General features: G+C 45.8%; 1 protein-coding gene and 1 pseudogene across 7 annotated transcripts in view; one reads left to right on the top strand and one right to left on the bottom strand.

The window, feature by feature from the left end:
- Window positions 1–1,326, top strand: LOC149325607 (uncharacterized; annotated as a pseudogene). The gene is made up of 2 exons (XR_016286197.1): window positions 1–130; window positions 331–1,326. The product of XR_016286197.1 is annotated as an uncharacterized LOC149325607 (transcript).
- Window positions 1,327–5,929: 4,603 nt separating this feature from the next.
- Window positions 5,930–11,213, bottom strand: part of LOC149325605 (general transcription factor 3C polypeptide 3-like) — a 129,708-nt gene continuing 124,424 nt past the window's right edge. For 5 of the 6 annotated variants that reach the window (XM_089562363.1, XM_089562364.1, XM_089562359.1 and 2 more), the window contains one exon: window positions 5,930–6,426. In XM_089562363.1, coding sequence (XP_089418489.1) covers window positions 6,316–6,426 — 111 coding nt within the window. In that variant the 3' untranslated portion in view covers window positions 5,930–6,315. Of the gene's footprint in view, window positions 6,427–9,897; window positions 10,181–11,213 lie in introns of all 6 variants that reach the window. The other variant, XR_016285907.1, reaches the window with a different exon arrangement.

Raw genomic sequence — 11,213 nt, 5'->3', positions numbered from 1 at the left:
AGCGCACCAAGATGCAGCACTTATATCTTTTGATGGAAACTCTGGCGGGCGAGGCTCAGTCGGCGCCAAGACACTGCGGGTCCGGTGCACACGAACACCCGTGGCGGTGGCTAAATGCATGGAGGAACACGTGGGTGTGATTTTTTTGCTTTTTTTTTGCTGGTACAGATATAACGATAGTATTTTCCTGTTTTTTTTTTCTCAATATCGTTATAAGTGGATTACACTGTACTGAAAACAGCAGCCACTAAACCTAACTCAACACACATGGGGCACGGCAGCGCTACCAGGATGCGGTTCACCGACAATCCGTTCTTGTTTCTTGTGCAGCTTTTCTTGGCCCTGCTAGATCATGCCGCCAATAGAAGCGTGCAGCGGACTTCAAGAATGACCCACGGATCCGACACTGCTGACCTACACCCACCAGACCAGCTACACGTGCCCACACGGGCAGACCACTACACGTATCTCGGACAAGTGGCAACACCACCAGACTGGGCTATATATTGCCATTCCACATGCGTGGCGGCCACTGGGCACGGCAGCGCTACCAGGATGCGGTTCACCGACAATCCGTTCTTGTTTCTTGTGCAGGTGAGAACACGCTATGGCGTTTGTATTCGCTCTAGCAACCCATTCTTGTTGGTGCTGCCGTGCCCGTGGCTGTTGTTTGAAGTTACTGTAAGCTTGCACAAACTGCTATTGTTGGGGAGTGATATCGAAGCCAATCGTGGACCGGACACAGCTCAGATACTTACCCAGCTTCAAGATATTGCCTCAGACATAAAAGAAATAAAGGAGAAGCGGCTGGCAATAAACTTGATGCGCTGGCGAGACTAGAAAAACCTGCCAGGAGCTCAGATGAGCGAAGTCAGAGAAAGGTGAGAGGAAAGAATAGACGACTTGGTCAACCGAAGCAGGAGATCTAATTTATTTGTATACGGCGGAGAGAAAAGAAGAGGCCAAGGAAACACTTAAAGAAAGGGTAAATAAAGATATTGTTCAGGATAAACTGTAGCTCGACGCAGTGGCCATCGAGCGTATCGACCGTTTGGGGAAGCCAGCTGAAAACAAAATTAGACCGGTTATTATGAAGCCATTAGACTACAGAGAGAATGAATCAATACTGAAACGAGAGCTTTGTCGCTGTTGTAGAAGCGCCCTTGAAGAAGTGGAAGCCCGGAACTGGCAAGGAGGCAATGACCCCTCCGCAGGATAAAGCAAGGCCTGAAGTGATGCCATACTTGCACAAAGTATCCCATGGCCTCAAAAAGCCCCTCGGAAGCTTGGCCAGTTGGCACAGGTGAAGACAAAAAACCTGGGTGTAAAAAGAGCCACGTGAACCGCTTTGCGGAATGCGCCACAGGTGTTGTGTACGAAATCCCCTTGACGCGTGGCAGGTCGTACATAGGGCAAACTGGGTGCTGCGTCAACGACCGGCTCAGGGAGCACGCATAAGGAATGGGGAAGGTGCCAGCCTTGTCGAGCACTGCACTACTCGCAAGGATTGTACACCAGTGTTTTTGGGAATGAGGATTCTGAGCACAAGCAAATCAAAAACAACCCGTGAAACGATAGAGGCATATTACATTCAGAGAGCAGGGTCAGAATGTGTCAGCGATACTTCAGTTCTTCTGTATACTGCAGAAATGATGTTCCTATCAAAGTTTTTGCGATAAAGATGTGAAACGAGTTTTTTTTCCTGTTTACCTTGCACGGTGTGCGCCTGCGCTGGTCTGAGTGTATTTAAGCTGTGTGTGCGTCCCTGAATAGACAGTTGTCAGTAAACAGCGCTGTGTTCGTCCTTCTTCTCTTCTTTGGCCCTGTGCCGTTGCGCTGAAAAACCATGAGTTTAAACCAAAACAACAACGTATCCAGCCCGCGAATGGCACGTCGAAGAGCTCAATCAAAAAAATAAAATTGTTGAACATAAATGCTAGAAGTGTACTGAATAAAGTCGAGCCACTCGAAATTGTTCTCATTGAGAAAAATCCAGATATTGTGGCTGTCACAGAAACGTGGCTCTCGACTAATATTGGTAGTCATGAAATCTTCCCTCCGAACTACTCAGTGATGCATAAAGATCGGCTTTCCCGGGGTGGTGGCGTTGCATTGTTGATAAAGAACCACTTTTCCTTTATCCCTCTGCCGGACATCCTGGGAAGAGAGGCAGTGTTTTGCCAGATTCTATGTGATGGCGTCAGCATTGTCGTGGGATATTGTGTTTATTGGAGCCCCTCTTCTGGACATGACAGCTTGAGTGCTGTACACGACTATATGCAAGTGCACGTACAGAACTCTAGACTAATCATCATGGGCGATTTTAACCTTCTGGACATTGTCTGGGATACCTTGCACCACACTGCTCCGGCCTCAGATGCACTCATTCATTTAATGCTGAATTTCAGTCTACATCAAACAGTCTCCCATCCAACTCGCATACTAGGCACAGCAAAAAGCATTCTCGAACTAATACTTGTAAGCAAGAACTTCCCAATACACCAGACTAAGCTTGACATAATTGACGGAATTTCTGATCACAGTGTACCAGTCTGCGTGCTACCGCTCGATATTGTAATAACAACCTGCTCTTCCCAATCGACTGTAAGTAATTTTAATAGAGCCGACGACGCTAGTATATCTTGCACATGAGTTTCAGATGTTTGCCGAAGCAGCATCTGAAGTAGGCTCGAACGTAAACTCCTTCTGGCTTCAGTTCAAGGAAATAATTTTCTACTGTACACGCAGATATGTCCCCTCAAAAAACAAGCGAGTTAAAACAAAGAACCCATGGATCATGCGAGAGGTCATTCATGCAAAACACAAAGTGATGAAAAAGCTACGTTGCTCCATAAGTCCAAAGGTACTAACCCCGATAGACAACAAAAATTAGCCAGTGCAATTGAAATCTTCAAGAAAAAAATGATGAAATCAAAGGAATACTACTTTAGTGTTACGCTGCCTGACTTTCTTACTTGTAGCCCACACAGGTTCTGGAACCACTTCCGCAATAGAAACACAGCAGGACACGAACAGACACCAGAGGAAAACAGTGCGAAGGCTAATTACTTTAATGACTTTTTTCAGTCCGTATTTACCACCGATAACGGAGTTATTCCCCAGATGGCAACAACCCGAACTTCAGATACCAGAGAAATAAACATAACTGATGACGAAATTTTCTATCTTCTCTTGAACATCGATCGGAAGAAAGCCAGCGGGACAGATAACATACCTAATGCGTTTTCAAAAAGATATGCGGAATGGTGCAGCAAATACCTCGGCATAATATTCTGCAAATCACTTGCTGTGTCAAAACTACTGCATGACTGGAAGCTGGCAAAAATCATTCCAATCCATAAAGGAGGAGATGTCAATAGTGCATCAAATTTCAGGCCCATTTCACTGACTAGCAAAGCATGTAAAGTTTTCGAACACATCATCTCAAAACATCTAACTGATTTTCTAGAGCATGATTAATTGATATCACCTGACCAGCATGGTTTCTCCGAGGGCTGTCGACTATCACTCAGTTAATCGAAGTCGTTCATGACTTGGCCCTCAGCGTCGATACCTGCAGTCAAACTGACATAATACTACAAGATTTTTCTAAAGCATTTGATTGCGTGTGCCATAACAAATTAATCGCAAAGCTGCAATGCATGATCGGGCAGGGGGATGTTCTGGGTTGGATCAAAGAGTTTCTATCTAACCGTTCTAAATTTTTAATCTTTCAAAATATGCCTTCTAGAATAACCGCGGTCACTTCGGGAGTTCTGCAAGGCTCTGTTCTTGGCCCGCTTCTATTTTTTATCTATATACCATATCTTCCGGTGTATAAGACGCACCCCGTTTACCCAGTTATGCTAGTGAGGCTTAATTAAACACACTTGCACGACCATCGCGAAATGCACCGTACCTGTGAGAGTGATCGTAAAAGGCAACACTCGCGCTGCACCAGCGCAAGTTTTCGCAAAAAAGAACAAAAAATGAAAGAACTCTCCTTGTGTCCATAACAACATTATTTTTTTACTTAAAACCTTCGAAGTCTTCATCTTCGGATGCGCTATCAGAAAGTTCGCCCATTTCTGGAGGCAACGCAGCTGAAACATTCTCTTCGCACTGCGTACATATTGCGTACACGGAGCAAAGTTGCAAAGGGTGACTAAAAAGAATGCCGCCTTGTCTTGACAATGGCGAGAAGCGCGATTGTCGCCATCTTTTGGCATTTCACATTACTTTTCATTGGGGCCTCCAAAACAGCCACATGTTTGTGATCTCGAAAGTCGTCATCTCCGTTTGATGATACAGTTCACCTAAAAATGTTGCGCACGGCGGTCCCGGTATTCAAGTATTAACCGTGTTACAACCGCGTTATTGGTAGTGATATTTTTTTGGTGAAAAACGCTTGAACATGAACCTGAGTAATTTCTGAACTCGCAAAAAAAACCGAAAAATTCGCGTATAAGACGCACCCTTGTATAGGACGCACCAGCAAGATTTTTGAAAAAAAGGCGTGTCTTATACATAGGAAAATACGGTAAATGATATCACCGCTCAGATTAACTGTAACATTAAGCTATTTGCAGACAACTGCATCACCTACAGAAAAATAGAAAGTCCAGAAGACCACACTGCGCTTCCCCAATCACTTGACGCTGTGGTGGATTGGTGTGATAGATGGCAGATGACCGTTAATTCTAAAAAATCAGTGTGCATGTCAGTAACCAGAAAAAAAGTATCCTCATCCTTCCCTTACAGCATTCACGGTAGGCCACTTATGAAAGTCCTCCAGCATGAGTATCTTGGTGTCAAACTAACCGCCGATTTTAGATGGGACGTACACATCGCTAATGTAACATCGGCAGCATTACGAAAGCTGTTTTTTCCGAGAAGATGTATCCGACTCGCACCAGCATCTACTAAATTCCTAGCATACAAAACCTTCCTAAGACCTATTTTAGAGTATGCCCACACAGTTTGGTTTCCGAAAACAACCACTAACATAGCAAAACTAGAAAAAATACAAAGGAAGGCACTACAGCTCACCCATAACATATACAAGTGTACTGACTCCCCATCGAACCTTGCAGCTATTTCAGGTCTCCCAGAGCTCGCCATAAGAGCAAAAAACACGTGTTTAAAATTTTTATACCAACTGTTGCATAACGATTATAACACCAACGTGTCAAAATATATTTGCCCGTCCCAGACTCGACCGACACGACACAAACATGCACTCACTCTAACTGATTATTCCTATCACACACATGCATTTAAACATTCATTTTTTCCTGTCGCCATCCGCGAGTGGAACAAACTGGATGCCTCGATTACCCACGCCCCGACCTTAAACCATTCGCTACAAGGCTCGAGGCCACTGCTGCTGCAGAGTAGCGCTCTCAGTGATACACATGGGCCTCTGGGTATTCATTACCCGTTTCACTTCTCTTCCTTCTTGTCTTGTTAATCAGTGCACCACCCCTTGCGTAGTCATAGTTTGTCTTCCTGGGTTCGACTGTCTGTAATCCTTCAGTGTTCATATTGTTTTCATCACATACGCGTCTGGTCTTGAGCGCCAAGGTTTTTTTCTCTAATTCTTTTATTTTCCTTTCTACGTGTATGTTGTTCACTATTAACCATGTTTGATTACTTCTTATGATAACCTCGTCAAAAGCCCATCGTACATCGCTTGTCCTCAGTTAGGCAAATGAACCACTGTTCTACAGGATTTATCTAGGCATGTGTTTTTGCCTCATTGTGCAATTTCCTTGTGTTGTGTGATGTAGCTCTTGCCTCAGTGTAAATGTTGTGTATGCCCACCTGCTAGGTCCCCATAAAAGGGGCCTGCAGTATTGAAAATAAATAAATAAATAAACAAATAAATTGATGGTGTTTGACGCTGAAGAAATGAGGAAAATGCTGCAGGGCGGCTTCACCACACACAGTTTCCTCAACTGCACTCCTTTTAATGCTCCTAAAATAATACATCTCTGCGGCCAGTGATTATGCCAGCATTATTTATTTTGAAATTTTAAATTATTTTGAACGCAATGAGGTTGTTGCACGAAAACTTGCCCAGTACATCATATGACACAAACAGAAAGTGACACTGCAAACTGGGACTAGCTAGTCAGGGAACCTGACACACTTAATCACGGCATGTTGGACCAATGACTTGGGTGGCATACGACAGTGGCAAACACTTTATGACTGCACAGCATGTGACACCACGCATGGCAGTCCATCATGGAAGGTTTGCACGAGAACTGCCCTCGCACAGTCTTCTCCTCATCAGCTGCTCGGAGGGCGCACTCAGATGATGCAGTTCTGTGCAATGACACTGCTGGCCAGCTCGGTGTTGCCACTGCTCAGGTACAGCAGGCTCATGTTGAAGGCTATCTCGCACCGCAGGTCAAACACCTCCTGCACAGCAACGAGCGCAGAACTCAGGCGGGGTTTGCACTGTTTCGTGACGGATGCGTCACAGGTGGAGGCCACACCTGAGCGCCATGTCTCAAGCTGCTACTCTAGCCAGCCCAGTTCAAAGCAGAGCACAGCTGTAATCAGCAATTGGTCCATCACTCTTTTGGGGACAGGGTCTCTCTTGCACTGCTACCCCACAGAACACAAGCATGTTGCCAACTGTGAGCATGCCGAGGAGGCTCCAGTATGATGGCCATGACGATTCCCCAAATACACCATCTTGGCTGGTTTTGTATGCACCGCAAGGAGTGCACCCCACCACTGTAGAGGTCAGCCACTACCCAGGAGCGTGCAGTTGCTCACAGACACATGAGCTGCCTTCTGAGAATCAAGAGCCATTAGCCAAAACTGCAGATGAATCCCTTGCCTGCACCCCCTAGCAAGTAAACAACATATTCATACCAACAGTACTAATTTCTCACATGCTTGTCAGGGCTGCTACATCTAGGGGTAAGACATTAAGTTTATATTTTCAGAAAATTCGGCAAATTGTTTTGGGCGTTCATTTCACAATGAAATTTTGTTTTTCGGCAAATATATGCATTTCTTGTCCTTTTATTCATTATTCCACAGAAAAAGATGCACCAAGTTCACACTGATATGATCCTTAGTCATGGAACCATTCAATAGTTTCAGGCAGTTGATTACGGCTGCAACTTTAAAACATTTGACTAGCAGGGCGAGGTGTACGTTTTAGAGTGGTTGCAATGCTGGATAGGATGTTTAATGCTGGATCAAATGCCATTCCACACTTTAGCACTAATAAATGATAATGTTCGACATCCGTGTCCATTGAATGTTATGATAGATTGGGACTACTGTATGGCATGCCAAGTGTTACTTGTAGGCAGTAGTAAGATCGAAGAACTATAAGGCGTACTTACATTTACGATGGCATTTGCAAAAGTGCCTCACTGTCATCTGGGCCATCGCCAAATTTTGGCCCTATCTGTACGGCCGCTATTTCCGTGTGGTCACCGAACAACATTTGCTGTGTTGGCTCACCAATCTCAAGGATCCCGCAGGCTGCCCTGCTCCAAGAGTATGGTGTCACCATCATACACAAATCTGGCTGCAAACATCATGATGCTGACTGCCTGTCTCGAGCCCCTGTGCAGGCAGCGCCAGGAGGCGAAAATGACGACGAGGATGGCTTCCTTGGGGCATTGGACACGGCAGATGCGTGTGCTCGGCAATACAATGATCCTCAGATTGGTCAGCTGATGACCTGGAAGGCCACCGAGAGGTGGTGCCCTACATTTTCTTCCGCCGACGTTAAGGATACAGGAAAAGGTCGTTAATTCGAACCTAACACGACTAGGAAAAAAGTTTGAATTATTCGATGTTCAAATTATCAAATGGCCTCGAAAAAACTGACGAGAACCATTTGCATTACGGTATATGTACTGTATTTACTCCTGTAACGAACGCACTTGCATAGTGAACCCACCCAACCCCGATTTTTGCCTAAGAATTTGGAAAAAAAGTGTCAGTCGTGAACGCTTCCCTTCGTTTTGCACCGTCACGGTGCACAACGCATTTCTTGGCACTGCGCCAAGATGCTGCGCAGCAATAACATCACAGTGTGTTTACCTTTCGACGTTAGCTCTAGCAAGGGGGGGAAGCTAACTTGGCAGAGTGCCAGCGCTTGTTCACCTTATCGTGCCATGGACAATTGGGGCGGACGCCGTCTACTGCCACTCAATCATTGGAACGCGTGACAGCAGCAAACGCCTTTTGCAGCGAACGATGCTAAAAGCCGGCGTCATGATCGCGGCTGACCGCGTGCTTCTGTTGGCGACTGATAAGTAGAAGGATGGACGACACTCGCAAAGAAAAAAAAAGTTTTTTTGCACATACATTGTAGCGCCCGTTTGAAGTCATAGCCTTTCATGGGCGTTGGCTGGGACCACGCCGACAGTACTTTTCCGTATTTCCGAATTAACAGGGCTCAAATTAACGAGTATTTAGTTCCGAGTTTCGGCGGTTGCGCGGAAAAGAAGGTAGGCAGCCGCCACCGCGGCCGCCAACCCCTACCCTCCGGCGCCCCCGGCTGCTGCGCCGCTGATAGCGCCATTTAGGCATTAACCACCCTTTCACGGTTTTATCTGGTTCCATCTACTGTCCCCGTTTAGGACATGCGCAGCCTCTAATTATGCGGAGGTGCTTTTTTTTTGGCCACGTGCTGTGTGCCAAGCCATCCAGACGCGCCGGCGCGTACCTAGTTCGAATTATCTGTAGCGGAACCAACTCGCTTTCGAATTAATGGGCTTTTTTATACACAGCTCTCTATGGAGCTTGGCCAGACCAAGTAGTGCAGTTCGAATTATCCAAAAATTCGAATTATCGAGGTTCGAATTAACGAGCTTTCACTGTAATGCATGGTACAAGCAGAACTTCCAACAGCAGCCAGAGGTTGTGGCTATTTGTCTATGCACCGAGGTTGCTGAAGCTTGTCACGACGATCGTACAGCTGATCACCTTGGCTACAGCTGAAACTTTCACGTATTCAAGAAACATACTACTGGACGAAACTTGCTAAGTACGTCAGTCATTACATAAGAACTTGTCGAGAGTGCCAAAGGAGGAAAACGCCACCCACACGACCAACTGGTCTTCTCCAGTCACTTGAACCACTGCCTGCTCTGTTCCACACAATCGGAACGGGTTTTCTCAGCCCATTTCCAATGTTGCAGTTGGGTAACAGGTACTTTATTGCAGGGATGGAATACCTAACGTGATACGCGGAGTCCCAGTCACTTCCGTCGGTGATGGCTGTTGAACTTTTTTTATTGAGTGTATTGTGCTCCGTCACGGTGGCCCTGCCGTTTTGATCACTGACCGGGGTGCTGAGTTTCTGGCGCAACTCACACAGGACATCCTCCGTCTAATCTGCACCAGCTACAACCGGACAACTGCGTACCATGGGCTGACAGAGAGGCTGAGATGGCTGGCGCCATGTGCGTGGCCATTGCCTATGTTACATTCGCTTATAATACCACTGGGTAAAATTATCATTGCCCTTGGGCCTTTTCTTTTATCTTCCAATTGGGTTAAGCCTGTTGCACATATGTGGTCCAAGCAGGGTCTTAATATTTTTCAATTTGTTAGGTTGCCCCAATGTAATATATGTCCTTCCGTGGTGCAGGGAGTCTACTCTAATTAGACTCATCTATATTCTGTTTTATTCTTTCTTTTTCTTTGTCCACACCAGTATATGTCCAGGAGACAACACAGGTATGTCCCAGTTTCAGCTCGTACATGGCAGACAGGTCACCACGATGCTTGACGCTATGATGCCGCAGGAGTCAATGATAGCAGACTAGTCCAGACTAGCTGATGGTGCCAGACTAGACTGCGAGCGCGCGGAGAAAACCTGGCAGATACTAGACTCCAACACCAACAGCATACCGATGCTTGTTGGTACAATCTCTGTTGACGTGGCGTCCCTTAGGACAAGGTGTGGATGCTGGTATGGTGTTGAGGTCTCTCCAACAAACTCATGAAGCGCTACTTTGGCCTGTATACGGTGAACTTAACGGTGCTGCCCGAAGAACCGTCCTCACGTCGTCCCTGAAACGTAGTCCAGCATAAGCCACGATGATCCTCTGCCCTCATCGGCCAGCAGGACGTGCTGGGTGTTCTTGCTCTCAGGCTAGCATTGGGATGATGCTTGGGGGAGGCAGTGTAGTGACTGCATGAGAAAGACGAGGAGCAATCGTCTGCTGGCGGACCTGTCCGATTTTGTGTCTCCTGCTGTCACCTGTTCTCACCACCGGCCTGTACGTCAAGCCATGACAATATATAATGAATATACTTCGCAAGTGCTGATTATATGTACAACTAATCAGGCTATAATTATTCACTGAAGCTGAATGTAACAAGGTGAAAAACTATGTTGTATATGGGCGGTGCTCCCATTTTGTTTTGGCCTGATATTATTTTTAAAATATGTGCTTAATTAAATATGCAAGCTAGATGAGACAGCAATGTTATGGAATAAACGATATGCAAAAAGATCTAAACACTGCAGCGATATACATTTATGCGGCAAAAACAACTATGTCGCCACATTCCAAACTATGCATTGACAAGGACAAAATGATGTTGTGGAAAAAAGGCACTCTACAGTTTTATGAGACCCTATAACATGACACACAGAGCTGTACTATAAGCACAAACACTGCACTAATTTACTTCTCCTCAGCTTCAAATGATTTTATTCTTTTCCCACTGGGAACTCTTGTCACGGCTCATTGACGCTGCTAAAAAGCGAAGCCACAAACGTACTATATAAAATATGATTTCATGGATTAAAAGAACGCCTTGCTGGGTAAGTTGGCAACTGTTCATCTTTGGTTACAGGCGCAAAAAAAGACACAAGGCAGAAAGATGGGATGAAGATGGAACCGAACCTGAACCCAAAACCGGACCTGAATTTTTGCCCAGAACCGGAACCGAACCGAACCCATATTTTTTTTCACCATCTTGGAGCTGAACTTGAACCGGAACGATTCAAAGGAACCGTTCCGAACCGGTTCAGGACTCGGTTCAGCCCCACTTTTTTTGCACACCCAGCACACTTTTTTTTTCACACAAAATGAGATAGTCTAGCGCGTAGGTTTGCCCGTCCAAAGCTGTCTGCACTAGAAAGTGCGAAAATGGCACCCAGTATATGCGACAACAAAACTGAATGAAGTCAGGTGTCTGGGAAGAAGCCTAACTGA

The sequence above is a fragment of the Amblyomma mixtum genome, chromosome 10 (assembly GCF_055824585.1).
Source record: "Amblyomma mixtum isolate Tamu chromosome 10, ASM5582458v1, whole genome shotgun sequence".
Lineage (NCBI taxonomy): Eukaryota > Metazoa > Arthropoda > Arachnida > Ixodida > Ixodidae > Amblyomma > Amblyomma mixtum.
Note: the sequence above shows the minus strand (reverse complement) of the source record. Positions and strands in the feature narration are given on the sequence as shown.